This window comes from Magallana gigas, chromosome 3 (genome assembly GCF_963853765.1).
Source record: "Magallana gigas chromosome 3, xbMagGiga1.1, whole genome shotgun sequence".
NCBI lineage: Eukaryota > Metazoa > Mollusca > Bivalvia > Ostreida > Ostreidae > Magallana > Magallana gigas.
Window position 1 is genome coordinate 32,925,150 of NC_088855.1, and position 27,517 is coordinate 32,952,666.

Below are 27,517 nucleotides of genomic sequence, written 5' to 3' on the forward strand. Positions count from 1 at the left end.
GAAGTGATCTTTACTATTTAAAATTAAGTTGTGATAGATATTAACTTAGGACGAGGATAAAAGCCCCCCCCCCCCAAAAAAAAAAAAATTATATATATATATATATATATATATATATATATATATATATATATATATATATATATATATATATATATATATATATATAAAAAGAGGCGAGCAGAGAAAACATTAATGCATAAGATACATGTAAATGCTGTATTTAAACATGAACTCAGTTTAGCATTTTATTTGATATAAAAAATTCATTACATTTACTTCAAACCCTGTGGACTTGCCAATTGATATATATACCAAAACCCCCAAAGTATTATCTGCTTATATTAGCTGACCTGAGTAGAATGATAAATTATGATGCAATGAATTCTCAAGGTACTGAATGGATGTACATGTACAAAGCAGGAGCCTTGTAAATCTTACTTTTTTATTCAAGATCAAAGAACGTCATATTCTGACGCTTAAAATCAATCTAAGGTTATACTTGTATGATATTTCTTTTTTGTAATATAAAGCTAAAAGCTCTCAAGATATTGCATAAACATTACCTAAAGCAATGAATTCTCAAGGTATTGAGTGGATTTGCAATGCCGAAATTGTGCACATAGCGATCACCTTGTTAAATCTTCAACCAAGATCAAAGAACGTCATTTCTGACACTTAAAATCAACCGAAGCGGTTATTGTAAAATGTTTTATAATTTAAAGCAAAGTGCTTTCAAGATATTGCACAAACATTACCTAAAGTTTAAATTGTCATAAAATCTGACAACCTTTAAACCAGTAAATTTGCAAGTCGTTAATTTTACGCATTATGGCCAGGTACTGTATGCATTTTAATGGTGATATTGACCTTCAATAAAATACTCCCACAATATTGGTTGGACAATATATGTCATTATGAAATAAAATAAATGGCTCGTCCTCTCAAAATGTTTAGTTCAGTACTCTGTTCAAAACTAGTGTGTAAATGGTCCAGGGTCATAAAAGATGACCATAAAACTCAAGTCAAAATAAGCATATTACAAAAAAGAAAACAAAAAATATAAAATGTAGATTTGTTTCAAATTACGGCACTTAAATATGTAAGTGGTTCACATAAATGCATGCGGAAAATTTCTCGAAAACTGTGAAAAATTAAGTGCATTCATATGAACAACAAAACAATAAAAAAATTCTGCATTTACAAAACCAAAAAAAACGAACACAGTTCTTTTAAGTAAAATCAATTAACAAAAAATTGAATTAATATCTAATCTTCTACTGCCAAAAATAATATCAAGTAATGTATGATGAAACACGTCAATGCTATGATATAAATAAAAAAAAATAATCTCAAATAAAAAAAACATTGATTAAAATAATCAAAGTAAAATATACCGGTAACCATTTTGCAAGGAATCTTGAGATATACCTGAACATAATCTTCATAATGGTTAACATAATTATTTCATAAAACAAAAAAAATCAGAAAACATAAAATAAACATAATATGCTGAGGCTAATTTCAATACATTACAATGTAATGCTTTTGTCAATCAAAAGAGTTACTTGCAATTGTATATTGCAGAGTTGGAAAATCAATCTGACATCTTTCCATCTCTTACTCAAATTCAACCTGATTCACAAAATTTGAAACAAAATACAAAAATCTCATTCTAACTCAAGGATAAATAAATAAATAATTTTTGTCTTTCTTCAGAAGTAAAAAAAAAATTAAAATTAGAAAAGAAATCAATGTCTATTACAACAGCTCAGATTACTTGGAGATTCAATCAAATTTATTCTGAGGACATATTCACATTTTATATTGCACACTTTATACAAAAACAAAGGGTATAATGACAAAGGTTAGTGTCAGTACCTGGTGTAATTTTGTATAATTTTTCTTTGCATCTACAAAATTTTGGGACATGTTTATTGGTACATGTTATATACACAGTCACTGAAATATTATTCATTTAGTAGCTTTAATTCCATTCTATCAAACTTTCCACCTTTCTGATACAGGCAAGTTTATGTGTCTGTGTTTCATAAAATCATACATTTTACATGCGCATGTAGGTTTTAAAGATGAATTGAAGAAAGCATGAAATCTACAGACCTTTCCACAAAACTTCAGATTGTGTTTAACTACACATTCAAGAACACACAGAAATAAAACTTGAGATTGTATAATCAATTGTATCACATTAAAAATACATACAGCTCATGTATCACAGTATAGTTTGTTTCAATAAAATGCTTCAACAATTGATAGTGATTATCAAAACTAAAAAAAAAAAAATCTTAACAAAAATTCTATTATTTTTTAATGTCGCTACACAAGGTGATTTTTGTGAAGCACCAATAAACAATAAGGAGCAGATCAAGGATCTGATTTTAATAGGATTGACCAAGGATTCATCTAAAATTCCTTTTTAGACCTATTTATTGTAAGAAAGCTACACCTATTATTTTTTCCTATTTTCAGTAAATGCTAACACATATAAAAATTGTAAACATTAATAACCTCATTATACTGATTCATCAGTGATCTCCCCTGTTATAATTGGCTGAGCCTATGGAGCAGTGTAACAATAATATAAAGAACTAGATCGTTCTCGTTGCAAGCAACGAGTGGGTCTTCCGTCCGATTTTTGAGTAAATGAGATAAAATCCTTCACTTTTAAGACCAAATTGATAATCAACTCAAAAAATTAGGGAACAAAATGTCGGCACCCGAAGCTTGAACCCGGGTGGCCTGGGCACATGTCCACGACTCTAACGACTGATCTACTCGGACTCTCGCTTTAGGTCTTTGATGCTTAATATCTCGGGAATACATCAATTGATTTCAAAACAAATTACATATTCTGAATCAGTAAAAGAGTCTCTATCAACCAATTAGAAAAATATATAAAAAGCAAAGAGTTGAAAAAACAGATTTTTTATCTTTCCTTCCGGTGAAGACGGAAGACCCTAACAATTAATTTGCATGGACTGAAAATCTTTGGTGAAACTATCAGTATTATGCATGATACACAACAAAAAAATAAAAATTTTCAAGAAAAAAGTGAACATTGAAATATTTTCCCCATGACACAGTTGTGCTGATTTCTGTGTACCGGTATTCATTACACATTTCGTGGGTGCCAATTTTTCTGGATTGCAACCCTTTTGCAGTTTCATCTAGACAATTTCCTGGACTTATATGCATAAGTAATAAGTATATGTAAAGAATGTTTCTCATAACTCATCATGTATATTGTATTCAGCAACATTATCTGAACAAAAGTATGAATATTTCATCCTGCGACATGATACATGTGAATTTACTGTGAACTTTTATGCAGAGTGAGTAACATATCATATTCAAGAAGCAGTTTGTTTCTGTTCTACATGTAAAATGCAATCACATGTGCATGTACAATAAGTGGGTCACTTAATGCAAAATACTACAATGTAAACATGTAAACATTGGGTGAATCAGACAGAATTGTGTAAAATGTGTTTTAGATTATTTTAAATGAATGTTTTTACGATAAACTCGTTTAGTTGAAGCAAAGAACTGCATGTAATATTGGAATCTATACATTGCAGCTCTGATTGTCAATAACTTCTACAGCACACTGCATGTCTGTACATTACCGGTACATATGAGAGGGAGTATTTTCGGTCAAAATTGTGGAAATTTTTTTACAAACAAGATGGACTGTATAAAAATGCATCGGTATTTGGAGTTGTTTTTTTTAGTACATGGAGTTGATTTTCATTCAGTGAGCGAAAGGAAAAAAATCATTCTTGTCAAGCCTTGTTAAAGATTAGTGATGTTGGTAGACACATGCTACATGCACACTGTAAATGTTTGGTGAAGAAACAGTGTATCGGTGTGCCCATATCGGCAACAGGTCGCCACAAAGCCATCAACTACTGTAAGAGACATCGCGATTGGGCGATACATCCACGCTGGGACTACTCTCTCCACTGGATGTGTACTTTCCACCTTCTACCAGACCCTCCGATGAGGAACCCATCTGGAAGAGGGCTGCTCTTTTGTGTTTGGTGTTAATTTCTCCACGTAGAAACTTTTCTAGTTTGTCGACACATGCATCTTGGTAATCATGGATCCATCTGCAATTGTGGACACAACAATATTCATTTCACCACAAATTGATTCAGAAACGTGCATATAAACTTTTCCCTAAGAATTTGTTCAAAACAGTTAAGAATCTTATAATTTCATTCTGAGAGATGATTCTGTGTCTCTGCGCTTGGGTCTAATATATTTTATTCATTTGAATGTCAAATAAGTATCATAAATCAACATGATCTCAATTCACAAGAATAATATCAATAAATATGAATCAAGTTTGTTCCATTTATACAAAAGACGAATAGGGCCACTTAAAAAAATATTTTTATCTCGTAATTACGAGAAATGATCTCGTTATTATGAGTTAATTATCTCCTTACAACGAGAAAAGATCTAATTATTACGAGTTAATTATCTCGTAATTACGAGAAAAGATCTCGTTATTACGAGAAAAGATCTTGTTATTACAAGTTAATTATCTTGTTATAACGAGAAAAGATCTCGTTATTACGAGTTAATTATCTCATAATTACGAGAAAAGATCTCGTAATAACGAGAAAAGATCTCGTAATTACGAGAAAAGATCTTGTTATTACGAAAAAAGATTTATATAAATGGTGCATTTCTGAAAACACCTCCAAGTCAACTTAACTCTTTCCATAAACATTAATTCAATTCTGATTATTGTTAAAGTACAGGTGACACAAAATCATTTTCTTCTAAAAACATTTTCTTTGATAAATATAAATCAGTTTATAACAATTTTTCCATTTGACTAGAATCAGATAAGAACACACAGCTCAATTAAGTGTGCTGAAAATCCCAGCTGCAGCAGATCTCCGAGTTTTGCCGATCTTTAATGAGATAAGAAACTCCTGTGCGTTATTCGTCAAAGATGACATAGTCAGCTATCAGCTACATAGTAAACAGAGCAATGGACGAGGGTTTATTTACACGTACAGGATAGTGTATCTGTGTTGCAAATGATGATTTTGAAATAAAGCACTATCAGATTAAAGTGAATTTATTAAAAGCATATTTTATTGAAAAGTTTAGTGTATGAACCCTCTCCTGAAAACAAAGTAGTAAGATTATAGAATGTACAAGATTACATGTTGTGTTATTGATAAATGGAGTTTTTGAGAAATTTTGTGTACATAAGATAATGGTAATAGGAATTGAAAAAAGTAATTAAATTAGAATGAATCTGAAGATTCTGTGATTAATAATCATTTATTGCAGATTATCATCTTGTCAGCCAGACAGGCAACCACTTGTTCAGATTGTCAGTATTCAGTTAAGTTTGAAATATATTGTTTGAATATGCATATTAATCCAATCTTGCAGATCCAAAACATTGATTTGAATAAGTTGATATTAATCTAAATATTTTTTTTCTTTAAAAAAACTCAACTGGGAGCACGATGAGTTAGATTTTTATTATATCGCCTAGTACTATTTGTAACAATTGGTGTTGCTGTTAAAATAATAATTCATTGTCCATCTGAATCCAATGTCAGTATATAAGAAGTAAACAGTGTGCATAACAGCTCGTTTTGGGGGGGGGGGGAGGGTTTCTTTTTTAGGTTTGATCAATAGAGAATAAATTATACACAACTCAGAAGTACTACCAAAAAATGATCTTCATAAACTATTAAAAGAAAGATCAAATTACATTTGGATAAAATTCAAGGAGTCTGAGATTAATACGTTTTTAAAACCTGAATACTATGTTAAAAAACTACTGTTTCAGTCTTTACCGATTATGAAAATTGGTATATATATATATAGTTCTTTTAATTAAATTTCAAAAAACAAACATGATCAAATACCATACTAAAAATGAAATTAAAAGATGTTTCGGTTATTAGTATTGGGATTAGGGTAGACCCCTGATTTTGTGGAACTAAAAAATTTACAAACATATTTGCTTACAGGTACCAGGATTTCTGATAATACTTCTTAAATCAAAAAATCCTTTATTAAGTCCAATTAACTTATTTAAGGTTTATTTAGGGTTTAAGATCCAGTGAAATTCCTGGTTACGAAAAGTCTCTATACATTATCACTTCCTATGTGTTGACAAAACAAAATCCTTTCATCAGAAATAATGATTCCATGGTTTTGATGATTTTTATCTTTTACAAATCCAACATCTGACATATTTTTTCCAGCATGAAGTATATAGATCAATGAAAAGTTAACAGTACAGGTCACAATTTTTACTCCTATTCATAATTGCTGAGGAAACAGAAATGGGGTTTCTAAGCTTAGAATAACTCTGTTTATGTACTGGGTTCTCAAACTTTTAATAGCAATGAGCAAAAGTTAATGACTTCAGATTTTAGATAAGAGCAATTCAGAAATCCCTATGGTTGAAAGATACAGCGAATGGGCAGTGTGTTGGCTATTGCGTCACACCGAAGGTTTCCGATCTCAGAGGCTTCAGATATGCATATTGAGGTCACGCTTCTTATCAGCTCAGTAATTCAGCAGTAGCTGTGAAACAGATGGGAGTAGCAAGGAAAATTTTGCAGAAATTGTATCCCACTCACAATTCAACTTGTTGGTCAATGTTTTTGTGATTGTGTCACCTGTCCTTTAAAATAACAACGGACATTATTCATTAATTTTTAAATAAAATGATCAGATTTGACATGTAACTTATATGAGTAAGTGGAAAGAACTTCATGTAATTCTCTTTTCATCTTATATATTATAATCCCACTCCGAAGTAAATACCAGGTGGCTTGTTGTAAAAACACAATTATATTGTTACAGTTGACTTTAATGACTATGTAGTTTCGATCATTGATATACAGGCTTTACCTGAATTGTGTTCATACACAACCTATATGTATATTGAAAATAATTGATTTTTTATATCAACATTTTGGAGTCTGAAAACAAATTACATGTATCCCTCTAATCAATAATCAATTCATCAATCAACCTGCTTTGGTCCTTCTTCTGAAATTTCGTTAAAACTGATTGGTCCGATTTTATATCAAATTCTGTTTATGCTACTAAGCGATGATTATGCTAAGTATGTGTATAATAAAAGACATTGCAGTAGTTCATACACTTGACATAAAAAGAATAGAATAATGAAACGCGCCATTTTGAAAAGATCTTTTCTCGTAATTACGAGAAAATTAACTCGTAATAACGATATCTTTTCTTGTAATTACAAATAAATAACTCGTAATAACGAGATCTTTTCTCATAATTACTAGATAATTAACTCGTAATTACGAGATCTTTTCTCGTAATTACGAGAAAATTAACTCTTAATAACGAGATCTTTTCTTGTTTAGCGAGATAATTAATTTGTAATAACGAGATCTTTTCTCGTAATTACGAGAAAATTAACTCGTAATAACGAGATCTTTTCTCGTAATAACGAGATAAAAATATTTTTTATGTGGCACTATTCGTCTTTCGTACATTTATATAACACTGGCTGGAAAAAGTTTCTTAATGAAAATACTATAGTATCTTAAGAAAGTGAAATCAAAACAACTTGCCTAATTCCGTTAAAGAATGTGATTTGTCTCATGTCTTCAGGAAGTTTTTCAGACTGTGGCCAGTGGAAATTGTCGAGGAGTGGAATAATGTTACAGCCGCATTCCATGGCAGCAACTATCTCCTGTACAAACACCGACATACAACAAGGAATGAAATGAAATTCTGCTCTTTAACAATAACTCAAAGGAGAAAAGATCTGCATTTACTTTTTGAAAAAAAAGAAATTAACAAGAAATAAACATATCAAATAAGAAAATCAATTTACGAGCAGAAAACTGATTTATAAAAAGTTTGTATATTTTGTTCCAGGATAAAAAAAAATCATATGGTATTAACTCTAAGTTCTCCATAATTTTCATTACAAAAAATAAAATTCCATTTCAATGCAAGGAAAAATAACTTTCCAATATTTAGTGGAATTTTAACATGAACTATATGAAATGTATCCGCAAAAGTACTTTACATTAAGACGTTATACATTAACATACCTTGTGCACCCAGTCATTTTGTTCATCGTCCCCCATACACCGATCCAAGGCATTAGGGGTCAGGACCAGGATGAAGTTCTTGGCCAGCTTTACACTACTGAGGAGATTCTCGTCAAACTTTCCCGCTTTCAGTTTCTCAATATCCAGGAAGACTGAGAACCCGCGTAACTGGAGGTGGACCTTCAGCAAACTGCAAAAGACAACATACATACTGTTACTATCATATAGTTGTAAAACATACATACAGACTGTAATAAATATTTGTTATGATATTACCTGGTACCTTTGTTCAATTAATGAATCAAAGACCTTTGCATTACATACAAATGATTTCCAATTTATTGTCATTGAGCATAGTGACTGATTGTTGATTAACTAAAAGAAGAATTTCTACAACATCCTTTACTGAATATGACACTGTGAATTAATAAGTGGTAAGTTCATCTCAACACAATTTTTTAATAATCTACTACATGTAGTGACTCATTTTTAAATAAGAAAGTCAAAGGCATAAAGTCATAACATTATTTAATGAAAACAAACGCAAAACTTTATGATATGAAACCTGATAAAATGGGAAACATAAACATGATAGCTTTATAGGCTACACTGTAACGGAGAACCAAAAAAAAAGACTGGCCCTTAATTTAACATTGCAGAGTCTGAGAGTACAGCTGATTAATTAACTTCAATCAATATATCGGCCTGTCCAGGTAAGGACTAGGAACCTAGTTGTACTGACCTGGCCAGTTGAGAGCCATTAACTCGGCGGTAGCTGATGAAGACATCAATAGGTCGTGTGACGGCAGCACTCGACCCGTCCATAGACTCCACACTCTCATTGCTACTCTCAGAGGATCTAGTGTCTGTAATCAATCGATACCTAGCTGTCATTTACTCTCGATAGCTTTAAAATTAAAGATCTTTCATACACGTAAATGAAATATCATTGTAACATTTACAGTTGTATTTCTCTTCTGTTTTTCTCAAAGCATTTATTAAGTATTTCTTATTAGTTACAGTCACAGAATTCAATATCTTTGCTTTTATTCTATATACACCCCTCTTCACCACTTCTTTTTCCAAGTCTGCATGTTAAAGATGGTAACAGATTTCAGAAATTCAGTATCACACTTGAAATTTCATAATATATATATTTTTTAATAATGCATGTACTTGTACAATGCAAATGTTTATGAAAATATAATATACAATAATGAACTGGTAATTAGACTAAATGAAGAAGTACTTGACATTAAATAGAGATCTCTACATATATGGTTTCCTTATCAAAATAATATTATACATAAAAACATTGAAACTGAAGACAATATACCCGCAACCAAAATATAAAGTTAACTTAAATATAAATACAAAAATGGAAGATGGTATGATTAGATAACAGTAAATTATTTGATACTGAATGTTGTAGCTTTACAGTCTTGTATAATGAAGATAATTATCATATTATACATGTATAACATTGAACTCCAGGAACTGGGGAGACATACACAGGTATGGGTCAGGTATTGGATTATAAACATATGTTATCTTCATTTGTGAGATATATTTGTATGTAAAACATGTATTTAAGTTTCTCTGATTATACAATTAGTCATAAAATTGCAGTGACATTAACAAACTCCATTTACAATGTACAACCTGTTCATATTAAAGGTAATTCTATTCTCCTTTGAGAAGTGGACAGGCATAGCCTACATCCACATGTGGATGTAGGCTATGCCTGTCCACTTCTCAAAAGAGAATAAGGTAAATTCCATCAAACTATTTCAAGGTAGCAAGACTTTTTCATCATAGAGGAAAAACAGTTGCCCCCCCCCCCTCTTATTTTTTTTAAATAAAAATAAAATCATTGTAAAATGAAATAACATGAATAATTTTTCATTAAATCATGTTAATTGAAACCATATGTTTTAACACTTTATGATTATCAACATGTAACTGGGAAAGTTCTATATTTTATAAGGCATAGTGTCACCACAAACAAAACGTCAAGACAGAAACTAAAACCAGAAGGTTCTGAAAGAAAGGAAAAGGTTCGATACTTAAAGTTTCACAGCATCACATTAAAACTCAATTTACGTAATATACAACAAAAAGAAGCCATCATGCAAATTTTGAATATTACATCAATCATAAGTCATTAGGAGAATGAATCCCATTAAGGTGTTCTTCTCTCTAATTAACACCCTGATTGATATCTGCCAGTGATTTAAAAAGGGAAAATTGTTCATAATAATGACATTCAGTGCTTTTACCTTGTTCAGTTAGTTGTACATTGTATGGGGAGTCTTCTGCGTGAAAGCATAGGAAAGAGAAGAAACATCACACTGACCAAGAGCGTGTTAATACGATCAACGTAAAAAGGCAATCAAATCCAGACGGATCATGGAAATCCTTAGCAGTAGAAACTAGTAATACTATAAATAGGGAGTTGATCAACGTTTGTGCAAGTTAAAATTTTGTGAAGCATTACCGGTACATGAATAATGCTGGTCATTTTTGCACTTGTAAAGAAGTTATTGTTCTCAATAACACTTATTTCCTTTAAACTGTTCAAATAGTTGCATGTATATTTTAATAGTTTTTGAGAATCTTAAAATTTGTGCTTTTAGCAATGACATGAACCTCGATCGAAATTCTAAAAACAACTACAGTTCTGTGAAAAATTATCTAATGAAGTGTAGAGGAGCTTGGTGGGAAGAAGATATTTACCAGTCCATATCCAATGAGTTACAGTTTCCCTAGTGCAATAGGTATGACCTGGCATAACAAGGCAATATTTGAGCAGTAAACATTCAGCATATTAAAAGATTAACATCATTTTTGTTTATTGGTACACAAAAAACACTACCCTTAAGAGTAGCGTAACCCGGTAAATTGGCCTGAATTTCATCCATTTTCAAAACTACATGATTATACTAGTACTAGAGAGGATTTGCAAAATTATTAGAATATAGAAAACATCTTTCCAACAAAATTAATTCTTAAGGTTATGCCACTTTCTGTTGGTATTTAATGTCAAAAATAAGGTTTTTTCAATTGATAAGTTTGCAATTTTTGCATATCTTATGGTTTTACTGTTAAAGAGTCAGCTTTTGTGACATCATAATAAATGATTTTTAAGAATAATACTGTAACTATATTTTAGTTTTTGACCTACCAGTATTCAACATAATGTTGAAATTAATTGTTACTCCCCAAATTAAAGCATGTAATTTTTTTCTGGCAAAATACATGTATATTTGGCTTAGGCTACATGTACACCTAATTCTTAAATGTTGGAGAAAAAAATTTGTTAATTATGAACAATGTTAGCACTTTAAAAAACAGTAATGGTGTTACCCTCCTCTCGATTTGATTGCCTTTCATTTGTTACAGTAGCATTAAACCTTTGACCTCTACCACCAGAGTGTAACAGTTAAAGAATCACATCAATACCTCTGCTTCAATTAGATGAATGTAGTTAGGCCCTAAATAAATACATATAAATCAAGCAAATCAAAGAAAAATTGTCACAAAGTCACCGTGTGAGGAAAACTTTAGATACACCATAAAAATAAAACATCATTCACACAAGAAAGAAAAGGTTATAAATTACCTGCAATTTTAACAAAAAAAACAAACATAATAAATCTGACTATTTTTTACTATTAAACCCATCGAAAGAAAATGAACAAAGAAATTAGCAAAGCTTTAACATGCTTTTCTCTTAATCAATGTTAAAAGAAAATATACTTGTAAAATGGTGAAGTATACAACTGCAACACTACCTGAAATCTTTTGGCAGATTTTCTTTCTGTGTATGCTATTGACTATGCCACAATCCTTTAGATCTTGGTCAGTCATCAGCATCAGGAAATTTCTGTCAATGTCATTTTTAACGAGACAGTAGGTATATTGTCTATACTCAGAAGCAATTTCCTGCAGCCAATCACTGAGCCCAGTTGGATCACATGATGTGTAGTCAGCCTTAATCTTCAAGTCTTTGACATCCCTTTGAAATCTACAGATCACAAACACCGAAGTTATTTCAGGGAACAAGTGACTAAATTTAAGGCCCAGAAAGTTGGCAAATATGACCGTTAGTAAGATAAAACTAGTACAAAGTAAGTGAATATAACAATGTCTCATTTTATTCAAACCTTTTCTGAGTGATCTTGCATTTCATTCCAACACTGCAGGCAAGGTCATCTTCATTCAACGTCAGTAATAGATCCCCATCCACCTTACACTTGGAGAAGCACTCGGCAAATTCCTCATACCCCGTCTACAATTTACAATAATTCAGATTTTAAACATTTGATATGTGAATGGTTATCATAATTTTAAAATTTGTTTAACAAAATATTGCATTCCTGCATAAGCCTTGGTAGTTACAAAAAGATGAGGTACCACATATTATATTTTACGCAAATGCTTCAAAATTTTTTTTACATCCACTCATTCAAAGTTGAACAATTTTAATAAAGAAAGTTGTTACCTGCATACAGAGATGAAAAGAAATACAGGAGGTTTTCCTTTCAAACTTACCCTGTTTACCCAAAAGACTACATCTTCAACAGTCCAGATAGGCACCTGCTGGGATAGCTTGTGAGGAAGCTCCTCACCAATTGTCTTCAGAGCCTCAGAAGCTAGCTTGGAAGTTGTAGGGTTTGGATTGCTTGCAAGGCGCTTCAATGGTTCGATGGCTCCAATTTCATAGAATACCTACAATTCAACTTAAAATTTTTATTGTGATTTTCCAACAGTCTTATCTTTGTATTGAAAGACATTTTTTTCTTAAAAAAACAAAACAATGAACAGCTTCTGTTACACTTAATCATTCATTAAAGGTTACACTCTTCAGATAATTTATAGCACAAGTAATGAGGAGCAAGCAACATGTATAAGGACACTTGTATACAATTGCTTACATCCTTTTTGCCTTGCTCCATCTTGATTCCAGCCTCCATGGCAAAGTGGAATGCAGCCAAGGCCTGTGCCTCCTCTCTCTTGCTGGACAGCAGGGACACAAGTCGCTTCAGCCAGTCCTTGGAGCGGCCCTGCTGGTGGGACAGTTCCATGCGAGCAAACTGGCTTGGGGTGTGACTGGTAAGAAAGGGCAGCACCACCTCTAGCGTACCTGAGTTCTTCACCACTGTCTCAATCTCTTTGTTGGCCACCAAAATGGAGATGGCCAGGCACGCATAGTACCTGACACCGTCATCATCATTGAAGGCTAAAGGGAAGAGCCACTCTGGGACTTTATGCTTGGTCATCTCTTCCTGGTTCTCTTTGCCCCCATACAATGCCATGTTGGCTACTGCCATAGAGCAGTGTCGAAGCGTTGATTGGTCGTTGCATCTACACCAGTACACTATGACATCTAGTCCTCCCAGGGATATCAGCTTTGCGCAGACATCCTCAGATATCTTGAAGAGACTTTCTAATATACCTGTGACAACTCTAGCCATTTCAGTCTCTCCTTTAGATGAAATGGCCATTTTCACCACAATTTCTAGACCAATCTCTGCTACCCGCTTTCTGTTCCCAGTGGTCAGAACCTTGTCCAGCAATTTAGCAGAGGCTCTCATCAAATCACTGGATTGTGATGCACAGTTTTTAACAATGATATCAAGTGCTTTTTCATTCTTCAGAATGTCACATAAGCCATAGGCTAGATCACGCCCAAAGCTTGGAATGGCCCAAGCCTGATCTATAATGACACTTATCTCCCTCATCGACTGTATCTGCTCCTGAACGGATCCCATCTGAAGTTGCTTGATCTTCTGTTTTATATTCAAAGAGAAGGCCTGAAAAGTAGACTTCATGTTAGTTTTGGCTTTAGTGGTGTAATCAGGTGACCTTTTGCCCACTTTAGAGTAAGAACTAGAAACGACACATCGACTAGATTCCTCTTTGATTGTCAGCGATTTAATATGCGACTTAGAGGTCCTTTCTTCCAAACTACTTGCGCTGGAATTACTTTCAGTAGAGACAGACCTTTCTCCCATTAGACTAAATCGAACATCGTCTGTCTGCAATTCCTCATCCTGGGGAATTGTCTCTAGCAGACGTCCTGAGCCAGTACGAAAAAGTGAAGTAGGATAAAGAATATGTTCATTGGCATTTTCATAAGCTTCAGCTGTGGACAAATCAAGGTACACCTTCGAACATTCAGACACATTATGAGCCCCAAGGTCCAACCCTTCAGCTCCCATCTCTTGCTCTGAGTATATTTCCCCGAATCCTTCCTCCTCTGTTACATCCTTGTGTCTGTTCTTTAGCAGAGCTGCTTCTGACTGGGACCTTTCCAGAGTTTTGTATGGGTCAAATTGAGGTGCATCTCCAGGTTTGGACATACATGAACTGGCGAATGTTCCTGCTGACTGCATGCGTCTCACTGTTGTCTTCTGCTCCATGGATCCATTAACAACTATGGTTTCTTTAGTCTCTGCCATATCGTTTCCTCTTCTTCTACCACCTTTTCACATTACAGGCTTTAAAATCTTGAAATAGAATAAGAAAATATGTGTTAAAGCTGCATCACATATTTGTACAGAAATATACAAATACAACAAAGAAACACCATAAAACTATACAGCAGTGACTTACAAGCAGTTAAATTCAATGCTATATAACGCTATCAAATTTGAATGATCGAACAGATCTTTCTGAAATCAAAATGTTTCATTGGCATCCACTGATTTTAATGTAATGGTTGATTTCCTTTTATTCTCAACCGTGAATGTTAATTGGCATTTAAATTCATATATTTGTACATGTAGGTTAGCTCTTATGTTATCATATAGATAAAACATTTCATAGATATGACGTTATATAGCTTAATTCATCGTCTGAACCCACGAGTTTTCTATCCGTTACACTGTACAGTTATAGTGTTACGGATAGAAAACCCTTGGGTGTCGACAATGAGCTTAATTTAAGATGTTCTTTAAGGTGTTAACATTTTATTTTAAAATCAAGTATCAATCAGTTTTGGTTGAGTTGCTTACATAGATGTACAAAACTCATAAATTATACGTTATATTCGATCACAGTATATATACTTAAATTGCAGTAGCTGAGCAATAAGTCGATATAAAATCAAATAATGAAATACACATCTAACCTATCCCTTGATGCTGAGTAAAGGACAAACGAACATTCCACTATACTGAAACAAAAAAAAACTGTCGAGCAAGACATTTACTAATTTATTACTTCCGATAAATCACTCTTCTAAATTTGTTGCACTATATCCAAGGAAAATACTTACCAAAGCATCTGTCATTCACAATTCTGTTTCCATCTTATTTTTCCTGAATTTGGACTGACTCATTTTACGAAAGGGGGTATTAGGTTTAAGGAGGTGTTGACTGACAAACTATCAAACAATGCTTTAGATACACCATAATCAAAATAATTTAACACAAAGCTACTTTTAATACTTAATTTCTTACAAATATCGATCAATAAGGGATTTGAATCTTTATTTCGTCGAAATTTTTCAACGAGAAACACCCTTAACTTTGGAATCGCCCTGTAAACATGGCGCAAGGAAAATTCAAGTCCAAGGGAAGTCTTCCGAAAGGGGTCAAAGGAAAACAAAGTCATAAAAATAAGAACTCAGGACCAAAGAGAGGAGGTGAAATATTTAATAATTAGTAATTTACAATGTTTTAAACAACCCTACTTTTTTATTTCGATAATTTTCATATTATTAATGTCGGTATTTCAAACCCGATCAAATTTCCAAGCCATGTGTTTTGTATTAATATTTTTCTTTATTTAAGCTCGAGTGATTGCCCCGAAAAAGACAAAACAAATAGAAGCAAATAAAATAAAAAAGGTATGTCGAGTTTATAAATCAACCCAGTGGCCAACAATTGTAGCCGGAATCGGCATGAAAGCAATTATTGCTGAAGTTAATTATTATGAAAGCAATTATTGCTGAAGTTATAATTATTATATGTTAACATTTTAAATCATAGAATCATTAAAGACAAATAATAAGACATGCAGCTTATGCTTATGGTTCATGATATATATCTCCTCTGGAGCAGATCATACACCCTTGACTAGTGAAGATGAGCCACAGAAAGTCATAATCAGAATTTTTTATTCAGTTCAGCATCTGTCATCTCTGATTGACAGACGTCTGGTTCAAATAGAGGAGATAAAATGTTCTAACGTCAAAATGACAGGTGACATGTGGATCTGTTTTAACATTAGAATATGCATCTTTCCCTTGCTGATTATTTTTAGCAGACTTTAATTAAATCAATGTGAAGCAGATCTGCTTCGTGACTGTTATGCTGCTTGTGTATGGGACAGCTAGATTAATTCTTATTCATAACTGTGACTTGACTCACCTAAGCATAGCCTGGTCACAGTAAGATTATTCTTCCTATAGATAGAGCACCTGACTAGAGATTCAGGGGGCCTGGGTTTGATTCTTTGTCTGGTCCCTCATTATATCTTCCATCCTGTTTCATTTGGTGCTGTGCAAATCCCGGAAACTGACAGTTTCACTCCTGCCAGGAAATGAGTTTTGTATACAAAGGGCAATAATCATTTAAGGGTGGAGGAAAGTGATGGTCCGACCAGTTCGAATACTGGCTCCAGATAGTTCAGTGAATGGACCACCTGACTAGAGATTCAGGGGGCTTGGGTTCAAATTCTGATGTAGTTCGTCATTATTTCTTTCATCCTGTTACACATCAAAAAAGATGCTTTAGGAAGTTAAGAAAATTACATTGTTACAATAACATAGTAACATGGTTTGATTGTGAAGCACGACTTAATTAAGGATGGATGGATATAAGAAACACTATATGCTATGCCTCAGTGATATGTTGGCATAAAAAAGGCATGTAATTAGCATTTTAAAAAAAGGAGTATCAGTTAAAAGACTTGTTATAATTGTACATGTATTTCACTTCCCATTACAGTTTCATTAAACGTCAATGTCCTTTAAAATGGTGTGTTTATGATATGACTTTTATAAATAATTATGAAAAGAAGTGCAAATATTTTAAAATTGAAATCGAAGAAAAACAAAAAGTTAAAGAGCTACATGTACTATAAAACTGTCATATTTATTCGTGCATCATAAATCTCATATGAATGGAAAGAACCCTTATTTTATGTATGATAATATATTTGGTAAATAAAATAATCTGACATACTGTAGATTCCTAAATAAATGCGAGGAATCAATATCCATGTATAATTGCGAGAAGCACCCCTTGCAGATTTTAAAATCTCGCTTTTATGTTATGAGAGTTGAGACCTGTGAGAAATAAGTATAAAAATTCAGTGGTCACGATTTTTTAGTCTTGCAATTTTATACAAAATGGAGGAGTCAAGGAATCAAATACACATAAAATAAGGAATCTACAGTATCTAAAATGACCCTGAACATCATTATATTTTTGTTCAATTTTAGGGACTGGAGAGGAGTATCAAAGCAAACATTGAACATGAAACTGCAATGAAAGCCCAGTCTGTGGAACCCAAACATTTCAGAGTCGTCAAATCATCAGCAGCATCCTCTTCCAGCACCACAGACAAAGGAAACAATGTCAAAAAGAAATAATTGGGGATATACATGTATATAAAAAGTTAGGATTTTTTTCTGTTCTGTGATGTTACAAACAATTTTTAATAGATTTATATTCCAATGAAAACTAGTTTCCTCAGCTCTTTTTATGCTGTAATGACTTAAAAGATTACTCATAAAGGTTATATCTGGAAAAAAAGCTACGGTAACTACTTCTAAAATGTAATTGTAATTACCTGTTTATATAGGATATTTGACTGTTGGCTTTTGTTTTAAATGTCATACTGGTAGCTCTATATATGTCGGAACACTCTGCATTGGGAAGGTTTACATTTCAGTGTATTCATGTACCGGTATATCAAAAGCAGGAAAAGGTCTTTTAACATATTAAGTGGTGAAAATGAGTAAGTTCTTCAGCATGTACTTGAAAAGGGAAAATCCCTATGAAATTATTGTTACCGGTATGTGTATTTAGAAAAATTATGAAGATGCAATAAACAAATTTTCTATACTTAGTATATTGTTTAGTATTTTTATTAAAAAAGATATATTCAGTATATATGACATGTATCTGAAAGGATTTTTTTTATGTCAGAATAATATTCAAAGATGGCTTCCAAACGCATAGATTGAAATGTTCCATCATATTTTGCTGGACATAATTTAAGACATTCAGAAATATGTGTATTGTAAGATGGTATGCTGTCATGTAAAAGTTAGGTAAAACAAACGGTAGGGATGAAAGGTAACCATATTCACCCCCACCCCTTCCCTCGGAAAAAATCCTGGCTCAGATCTGAGTATGAAAAATATACTAAGTCTAAGTCGGTACTGAAATGCAAGTATCTCGAGTATCATATTTACTGACGTTGAAGTTTTAGTCGGACATATTTACGTATTAATCGATGTTGTATGGTGCCTCACTGACGTAAATTTTTATGCAATCTTGCTATTACAGAGAGGAGATGTGCCAATGCATTTATTTACTCTAATTTAGGTTGACCTTCTGGCATACATAATGATGTTTACCATGTCACAAACTCAATCTAATTGGTCACAAACTGTAACGGACTATATTAGTATTTACAAAGAATAAATGACATGTAATTTATGACAATTTACTTACATGTAGCATTTACAATGACATACTGACATTATATTATAATGTATTATAAAGACGTTTAACAGAAGAACCATTTTAGGTGTCCTGATATTTATTTTACAAGCCCAACTAAATCTACATCAAACATAGACACAACACTGATGCAATTTTACGTACATGTTAGCTACAGCAAATTACGAGTAGCAACACATTATACTGCTACTATCCCAAAGTGTTTTAAAAGGCATAGAATCCACTTTCTGTCATAGTGAAATGGTTTAACATGAAATTAATAATATCTTGTGATAAATTTGCAGTAACTCATGTTCGGACCTAGAGAGGATTAGATCCCAGGTAGGCCCTAAAACAATCCAAGCTTATTGAATTCACATACATGTAGTAAAATTACCAAAAAAGACGCCTTGGATGCCCCCAACCGGCAAATAAATATAGCTTATGACCTTCCCCCCTCCCGGCCCGGGGAAAAAATTATCGATCCGCACATGGTAACTTGTTTGAAAATGTACTAGTACAGTGTAGTATATAAAACAGGCACATAGAATCTGGAGCCCCCCCCCCCCCCCTCAACAATTTTCTCGTAGCGAACATTTTTTCTTAATTGACAATATAAAAAAGAGAATTAACATGGAGTTGCCCACCACCCACTTTTTGGAAATTAAGAGTAAAATTTGAAATTAAAGTTACATGTACATATGTACAGATACAGTGACCTCTGCTCTGCGTTGCATTGAATAAGGCAGATATTCAATTGCTAAGTCCATGCGTGAATCTAGGGGGGGGGGGGGGGGTGTCTACAATCTCTTGTGGTTTTTTGCGAATTATTATATCGCACAGAATATATAGACACCCGAAGAATACTGAATGATAATTATATTCGATTTTTTTATTCAATATCACAACTATATAGACATATACCAGCTTATTATCAAATCTTCTGAAAATTCGATAAACATGTACATAGAAAAAAATCACGTTAAGATGGATTCGATAAAAAAATCTTACCGTTGACTTGACTGAGCAAATGCTATTTCAAACGTTTCTATAACGAATTTACATGATAAGATGCACAAGATAATAATCTAACTCATTGATAGTGATGAACATTAAGAAAGCTAATATCGGTAAGCACTGAGCCAGAATGAATTGGCTGGAGGCATGCATCAGAAAGCTTGATAGGGATCCGACAAGCGTGCAGTCAAAATTAGATGTAAGGATAAAAATAAATTTTCATGACTTCATCGGCTAAAATTCATAACAAAATCAAGTTAGATTACTCTATCGTACATTGTGTAGAAAAAAAGATTTATTGTAAACATTTCGCATTTATCGTTCTTCGAGCTATCATCCACCTTCATAAATCTCTCTCTCTCTCTCTCTCTCTCTCTCTCTCTCTCTCTCTCTCTCTCTCTCTCTCTTTTGACATTTGCACCCTTGTGTCATTATCCTGTGTGTGTGTGTGTGTGTGTGTGTGTGTATATATATATATATATATATATATATATATATATATATATATATATATATATATATAGTCTTTTTTTTCTGTGTGTTTCATCAACTCTTATGCACCTTAGATAAAGATGAAAAGATATTATGGTTTTTTTCCCCTTCGAAATATCAAGTAAGCTTTAAAATAAATGTGTATTAAGTACATCCCAGGATAGGCTCCCCCTTGTTTCTTCAAGATCTGGTCACTAGCAATATTTCAATTACTTTAATTCACATGTTGGCTTGCAGCCACCAAACCTCCGTTAAAGTTGTTTTTTTGCATACATCATTTGAATAACCAATGATGCGCTGAAAAATAAATTTCGATTAACTATAAGGAAGAACCCAGGACGCTCTCTTCGAACGCTTGATGTCGCAGACTCTCGAAGCCGTTTGATCGCCGACTGGCTCCAGTTGGCGTTCCTTTTTTCCTGTCAATTAAATTCAAAAGTTGTTTATTATCAACATGATTCAGACTTTCAAAAAGATTATGATCACATTTCTTTTCAAAAATACTTGTATGAGAGAGAGAGAGAGAGAGAGAGAGAGAGAGAGAGAGAGAGAGAGAGAGAGAGAGAGAGAGAGAGAGAGAGAGAGAGAGAGAGAGAGAGAGAGAGAGAGAGAGCGAGAGAGAGAGAGAGAGAGAGAGAGAGAGAGAGAGAGAGAGAGAGATCTGCCTTTTCTTTTTTAGAAAATTGTAAAGGAGAGATGGATCTAGCGAGCGAGAAGTAATAGATATGTAGTTTGCGTCTTACCATTTAATTTTAAAAAAGAACATTCTACATTCTGATGATATTAGTACAAACCCACTTACAAATCGCCCAATTCATATTTTGGTTAACTTATGTTTCGTTAACAGTTTAAAATCAAAGATTTCTAAACGTATATAAAACTGTAAGTTTAGAAATCTTTGATTTAACGTTTATCGTAACACCTACCTTTTAAAACACAAACAGATGCAAATGGAGATGCTAAAAATAAACGATACTCCGGATAAAGACATAGTAATGAGCCATTTAGGTTCCAAGATACTGTCTAAGAAATCTGTAATGAAAATTTAGAGAATTTTTCATAGCCTGTTTATTGAGATAGTATTACATTCAGACACTTATATTATAGTTTTATCCCACCCAGCTGAAATACATGTAGTATACAACAATATAGAATTTGAAGACGTAATGCTTGGGCACAATAATGCTTGTTGATAAGCATCTTTTCAAAATATTTGTTGTTATCCGTACAACTGGACTTAACTTTGCAGAGAAAAATGCTTTTGAAACAATACATATATATTATTCTATACAAATTATGGTGTCCTGATAGGGCCATTTGCGTTAGCGCGACATCGCGTTCAGATAAACGAGACATCGCGCTAACACATAACACGCCGTCGCGCTAACGCAACTTTGCACAACACGCCGTCGCACTAACGCAACTTTGCACAACAAGCCGTCGCGCTAACGCAACTTTGCACAACACGCCGTCGCGCTAACACACAACACGCCGTCACGCTAACACAACTTTGCACAACACGCCGTCGCGCTAACACACAACACGCCGTCAAGCTAACACAACTTTGCACAACACGCCGTCGCGCTAACACACAACACGCCGTCGCGCTAACACAACTTTGCACAGCACGCCGTCGCGCTAACACACAACACGCCGTCGAGCTAACACAACTTTGCACAACACGCCGTCGCGCTAACGCAACTTTGCAAGTTTCACAGTCTAGTAGGAAGTCGTGTCCGGAAATTTCAGATTGCGCATGCTTAAATATGTAGGCATGCACGCAAGCATGGATGAAAAATAAATAAAATGTACTTTGAAATATAATATATTATTTTCATTTATCATCAATGCATATGAATAAAAATATAGTTACTAGTGTGTCACTGTATAAGGATATGCATTATTATAAAATCTACCAATTGATACATTTACCTTAAATATTTAATAAAATTCATTAAATCAACAATAATATATTCATGACACATAGGCGTCGCAACCGGGGGGGGGTTTACCCCCCCCCCCCCTCCTCTTTTTTTTTGCTAAGTTATACCTAACCATTAGGAACATAGCAGAATAGAGGGTTCAGCCCCCCCCCCCCCACCCCCAAACACTTTTTTTCGCAGGAAACATAATTGTTCCGTAATGTACGTTTGAAAGATTTAGAAGTTTGAGTAAAAGGCATAACCCCCCACCCCCCACTGATTAGGATTTTCATGATTTTGGGAATTAGGTTTTTTTCTCTCAATATTTCTGAGGATCAATCTAGCCCCCCACTTTCAATTTGCTTCCGACGCCAGTGTGACATGTAATATACCTGTAATTTTACATTTTAAAATTTCTTTGCTTTGGTAATATACAGAGCACCTAATATGAATTTGTGACATGTACATGTTAAAAATATATCATTGCTGAATTAATTAATTACATCAAATATTTAAGGTAAATTTATCAATTGGTAGATTTATTAATAATTTATATGCACTCTAGCATATCCTTATACAGTGACATACTAGTAATTTTAATTTTTTTAAATATGTATTGATAATAATTGAATGTAATATATGTATTTCAAAGTACATTTTATTTATTTTTCATCCATGCTTGCATGCAGGCCTACAAATTTCAGCATGCGCAGTCTAATATTTCCGGACACGACTTCCTACTAGACTGTGAAACTTGCAAAGTTGTGTTAGCGGGACGGCGTGTTGTGTGTTAACGCGATAGTGTATTGTGTGTTAGCGCGACGGCATGTTGTGCAAAGTTGTGTTAGCGCGACGGCGTGTTGTGTGTTAGCGCGACGGCGTGTTGTGCAAAGTTGCGTTCGCGCGACGGCGTGTTGTGTGTTAGCGCGATGTCTCGTTTATCTGAACGCGATGTCGCGCTAACGCAAATGGCCCTATCCGGACACCATAATAAATGGGACATGCTTTTCAACAAAATTAAAAAAAAATGAATCAAACTTGTACATACATGTATGCAGTCCTTAATAACTAAGATATTTTATCAAATTTCAATGCGGATTATAAGAGAAGTTGCTCTAGATAACAGTCTGTTTCAGTGCCATGCCCGGTATTCAACTTTGGCTTTGGTGGCAAGTTGGTAAAGAGCAAAACTTCCAAAACATTACGAATTGAAACCTGTAAGTTTTTATAGAACGGCTTTATCATGTCGTATTAAAAAGAAAAGTTGAAAAATAAAGGACTGAAAGACAGGCCATACAGAATATATACAACTCGTTGTGTAGGGTATACTAAAATTAAATTATGAAATATAAAATCTGACACAAATAACACAATCAGAACCCGTACTCAAGCTTTGAATGTCATCTGTTTTCGGATCACCTTTGATCAATATAATATCTTCAGAATCTCCATCTTTAATGCGCTGATATGTGAGAGTTGTCACGATCATCAGAGATGTGTTGTACTCTTTAAAAGGCATGAAATTAATCATATATCAAGTTAATGAAATATTTTTTATTAATTCATTTATGAAATGATTTTTCAAATTTCAGCTATCTCTGATACTCAAATCAAACTCTACTCACGCTTCTGACAAAGAACTTTGAGTTTCTGACCACAGTTTTCATAACCGATCTTGAATCCTTCTGGTGTTTTTGTGGCCAGCCGACAGTGTGTAATAATTCCTGTTTTCAAGATAAAGTTACATATATAAGTTACATTTACGAACTTTTGGGGCGAGGATGGGTATTAGAAAGTAGAGAAAAAAACAAATAGGGTGAAAACGAAGTTTTTTCGCAATTCATCCTGATGAAATACACATAGGAATTGACCAAAATATACTTATACATATATATTGACCATTTAGGTGCACTTCGTTTACTTTGAGGTCTTCTCCACCGACATATTCTGGAAGGTTGAGTAGATTAGGGTGGTCAGCTATGCTGGTCAAGTTGAACACGTGCTTCCCGGACCCTTTACAGTCAAATTCTGCCGTTATATTATCACCTAATATACAATATAGTTTTATTTCAATATATTTACGTATATGATAAGTACAGTGTGAATGTTTGATGGAATCACAATGCCATGTAATATATATATATATATATATATATATATATATATATATATATATATATATATATATATATATATAATTCATAAGAAAGATTTCTTTTGTCTTATTTAAAATACTTTTTTCAAGTATAATGTGAATTTAACGATAATATAACAATAAAAATATGCAATATGACTACTTTAAGGCATATTTCATAATTAGAATTAAAATGTGTCAGAAGGACAGTGATTTTATTTGTGTAAGCGGTTTGTTTCCTTGTATGTACATGTATGTATCATGATTTTTACACTTAAATGCAATTGATAAACATTTATAGGCCTATGTTATCATGTTATTGGGTCGTTATTCGTGATAAGTTAGTCTTATAATATCTATTTTCATACAATTTTAAGCATTTGAACAATTTGGATTGTGATGTTGCAGAATTCATAGGAATAGATTTGTGATATAGGATATAGAAAGATACAGCGTTTTATGTTATTCATAAAAGCCGTGTATTTTTGGATTTTCAAGTACAAACGATATACAGTTATCCAAAAAAGGACTCACACCTCCTTAATTCTAAATGATGATGATGACCTAAGACCTGACCTTGACCTTTGTTAAAAATGACCTCAGATCGTGAGCAATCTAAACGTGGTCTCTTATTTAATCTTTTGCGAGTCATAAAGGGAGGCAAACAAACGAACGGACGGCCCCAGAGAGAGAGAGAGAGAGAGAGAGAGAGAGAGAGAGAGAGAGAGAGAGAGAGAGAGAGAGAGAGAGAGAGAGAGAGAGCGAGAGAGCGAGAGAGATCTACACGATGATTCCATAACACCTCAACTTATAAAAAAAATATGCATACTACATAAGTATCTGTGATACACCCTGTCTTTACAAAATGTAAATCAGATGGTTAATTACAATGTCGGGCCGGGGGATATGAACGATTTAACCAGATATCCTTTACATTTATATTATTCATATCATTTTTCAATCATTTTAAAAATATATATTTACATATGTATATTGTTAAAAAGAATTGTAAAGAGTTCTTTCCTCTATATACATAAAATAATCACATTTTCTTACCCGATATGCATATAGATTTCAGCTCTTGATTAGTGGCTATATGTTGGGTAGTGATATATTCGCAGGTTTTCATTGTGTCTAGTATAAAGAAAAGGTAAATATTTAAACAATAAAATGCTTTCATGGGGATTCATTGGGGATATTAAGGTAGCGACATTGCAGAAAAAATACACAACCCGCGATAGCGGGTTATGTAATTTTTTCCTGCAATGATCGCTACCTTCATAACCCGCATGAATCATCAAAGAAAGCATTTTATTGTTTATATTAACATCTCTCTTTTAACTAATTAATAAATTGATTATGAAAAATAAGTAAAAATCACTACTGTTAATGTACATAAGTACGTTAGCTAGAAGAAACAGCCAAATCGTCTCCTGTGAGACTTTGATTCTGAAATCATCATGATTACTTCGTGCAGTCCGTGATATTTTGGAGGTTGCTGAAGGTTTAGACCAATCGATAAACAGGGCGTGTCAATTTCAGACCTGTCAATATCTTCTCAGTTTCAGCCGCTGTAGATCTCGACCAATCAATAAATGGGGCATGTATATTTCAGTCTGGCTGTTTCTATAGAGCTATGAATTAACTATAAGTTTTCGTAAGATATAGAGGGAATAATACTTGGTAGATGTAAATAAATACGTATACATAAAGTTAACTTTATTAACATAAGTACCAATAAACGAGTCCGTAACTTTTGCATCAATTACTAATGCGTCAATCAAAATATTTTTTAAAAAGTACAAAAATGCAAATATAATTATTATTTATAAACATTTCGTAAAGTACTGGAATTTTGAAATACTTGAATTTAAACACTAGTGTTTATAGTTTTATATCATGCATGTACTTGTTACTTTTAAGAAATAAAAACATTTAGCAGTGTCTCATTTTTCATGATATTCTGTCATTACCGTTACAACCAAGATGGAAACGGTAACCGTCGAGCCAAACACTCTCTTGCTCGTTGAGGAATCTCAACACTTGTATATGCTGTGGTTGAGAGGTCAAATTCGCCGCCATGTGTATGGTGCCGTCACCAGGATGAAACAAGATAGGACACGCTCTGTCTGCCTCATACCATGACATTACATCATCCGAAACAAAATGCTGAGTGAAAGATAATCCTTCGGTTACTAATCCTAATATATCAAACAAGAGAAACAAATATATGTTAAGTAATACGATGATAAAACTCAATTTTAGAAATTGATGAATATCTCTCTCTCTCTCTCTCTCTCTCTCTCTCTCTCTCTCTCTCTCTCTCTTAATTTTGTTTTATCGTACAAATTCTCTTCGCGTTAATTTATCGGTATTTTGACCGTCGTCAAATGACTGCAACTTTATTTATATAACTTAAACAAAAATTCACACGTAGTAACGCAATCAGCAATCCTTAATTTTTTTAAAATTTGTGTTCGGTGTAAAAATAATTCAAGTAAACAACAAAGTAAAGTAAATAATTATCTTTTGTTTTCAGCTACTAGTATATCTTCATACATTTTTTCCCTTGTCAGTAAAACTGGATCTTATAATCGTTACATTCATCTTAAATAGTATACTTATAACAAATAAAGGTTCCAAGACATTCTAAGGTTTAAAAAAAAGGGGAAAAAAAGTAGTTTCGACAACCGACTTTGCATTGAAAAAGTATAAGACACTTCTAACCTCATATATACCTACCGCACTCTGCAAATAAACATAACGTTAACAGCAAATTTATATCCAACATGTTCCTTCCGAAAAATACATGTACGGTACGATACATATAATTAAAACCATAAAGGAAGATTTCACTCAGTCTCGATTTTAATTCAAAGCAGGAAAAGTATCGTTTTGGTGAAATCTCAAAATATGTTGTTAAGGGGCATCGGAAGTATGCAATCATTATATATATATATATATATATATATATATATATATATATATATATATATATATATATATATATATATATATATATATATATATATATATATATATATATATATATATATATATATATATATACATGTATATATAAAAGTTTGTTTATTTTCATTTTCATTGGTTTGAAATTTTTGAACATGAATTAACACTTCCGCATTGTTATTCTACAAGAAT

General features: G+C 33.1%; 3 protein-coding genes across 9 annotated transcripts; 1 reads left to right on the forward strand and 2 right to left on the reverse strand.

The window, feature by feature from the left end:
• Positions 1–234: 234 nt before the first annotated feature.
• Positions 235–16,889, reverse strand: LOC105337295 (NAD(+) hydrolase SARM1). 5 transcript variants are annotated; one of them, XM_066079356.1, is made up of 11 exons: positions 15,391–15,421; positions 15,244–15,288; positions 13,046–14,620; positions 12,663–12,839; positions 12,275–12,399; positions 11,903–12,135; positions 10,388–10,423; positions 8,851–8,974; positions 8,109–8,298; positions 7,620–7,741; positions 235–4,130 (listed from the first exon to the last, which is right to left on the reverse strand). In XM_066079356.1, exons 3-11 carry the CDS (start codon positions 14,570–14,572, stop codon positions 3,923–3,925), a joined length of 2,742 nt encoding a protein of 913 aa, XP_065935428.1. In that variant the 5' UTR covers positions 14,573–14,620; positions 15,244–15,288; positions 15,391–15,421; the 3' UTR covers positions 235–3,922. The 5 variants fall into 5 exon arrangements, with proteins under 5 accessions (XP_065935428.1, XP_034338494.2, XP_011440256.3 ...); XM_034482603.2 differs by lacking the exons at positions 15,244–15,288; positions 15,391–15,421 and adding an exon at positions 16,487–16,889; XM_011441954.4 differs by lacking the exon at positions 15,244–15,288 and having other exon boundaries at positions 15,391–15,518.
• Positions 15,606–18,192, forward strand: LOC105337296 (leydig cell tumor 10 kDa protein homolog). Its single transcript, XM_011441958.4, has 3 exons — positions 15,606–15,759; positions 15,908–15,963; positions 17,563–18,192. Exons 1-3 carry the CDS (start codon positions 15,663–15,665, stop codon positions 17,710–17,712), a joined length of 303 nt encoding a protein of 100 aa, XP_011440260.2. The 5' UTR covers positions 15,606–15,662; the 3' UTR covers positions 17,713–18,192.
• A 2,128-nt stretch (positions 18,193–20,320) lies between these two features.
• LOC105337293 (uncharacterized) lies at positions 20,321–27,253 on the reverse strand. 3 transcript variants are annotated; one of them, XM_011441946.4, is made up of 8 exons: positions 27,098–27,253; positions 26,329–26,556; positions 25,412–25,489; positions 24,121–24,267; positions 23,847–23,945; positions 23,608–23,727; positions 21,226–21,331; positions 20,321–20,718 (listed from the first exon to the last, which is right to left on the reverse strand). In XM_011441946.4, the coding sequence occupies exons 1-8, from the start codon at positions 27,180–27,182 to the stop codon at positions 20,619–20,621; spliced, it is 963 nt and encodes a 320-aa protein (XP_011440248.3). In that variant the 5' UTR covers positions 27,183–27,253; the 3' UTR covers positions 20,321–20,618. The 3 variants fall into 3 exon arrangements, with proteins under 3 accessions (XP_011440248.3, XP_065933859.1, XP_065933861.1); XM_066077787.1 differs by lacking the exon at positions 25,412–25,489; XM_066077789.1 differs by lacking the exon at positions 23,608–23,727.
• Between the last annotated feature and the right edge of the window lie 264 nt (positions 27,254–27,517).

What these genes read in the sequence shown, in the direction of transcription:
- LOC105337295 (XM_034482603.2), bottom strand. Translation starts at nt 14,572, where the DNA reads ATGGCAGAGACTAAAGAAACCATAGTTGTTAATGGATCCATGGAGCAG. An exon ending in TGGAGCAAGGCAAAAAGGAT is followed by an intron (nt 12,840 to 13,045) that starts GTAAGCAATTGT and finishes GTTGAATTGTAG; the next exon opens with GTATTCTATGAAATTGGAGC. An exon ending in TGTACAACTAACTGAACAAG is followed by an intron (nt 8,975 to 10,387) that starts GTAAAAGCACTG and finishes GATTGATTACAG; the next exon opens with ACACTAGATCCTCTGAGAGT.
- LOC105337296 (XM_011441958.4), top strand. Translation starts at nt 15,663, where the DNA reads ATGGCGCAAGGAAAATTCAAGTCCAAGGGAAGTCTTCCGAAAGGGGTC. An exon ending in CTCAGGACCAAAGAGAGGAG is followed by an intron (nt 15,760 to 15,907) that starts GTGAAATATTTA and finishes TCTTTATTTAAG; the next exon opens with CTCGAGTGATTGCCCCGAAA. An exon ending in AAGCAAATAAAATAAAAAAG is followed by an intron (nt 15,964 to 17,562) that starts GTATGTCGAGTT and finishes GTTCAATTTTAG; the next exon opens with GGACTGGAGAGGAGTATCAA.
- LOC105337293 (XM_011441946.4), bottom strand. Translation starts at nt 27,182, where the DNA reads ATGTATCGTACCGTACATGTATTTTTCGGAAGGAACATGTTGGATATA. An exon ending in ATGTTTATTTGCAGAGTGCG is followed by an intron (nt 26,557 to 27,097) that starts GTAGGTATATAT and finishes TTGATATATTAG; the next exon opens with GATTAGTAACCGAAGGATTA. An exon ending in ATCTGTTTGTGTTTTAAAAG is followed by an intron (nt 20,719 to 21,225) that starts GTAGGTGTTACG and finishes TTTAATTGACAG; the next exon opens with GAAAAAAGGAACGCCAACTG.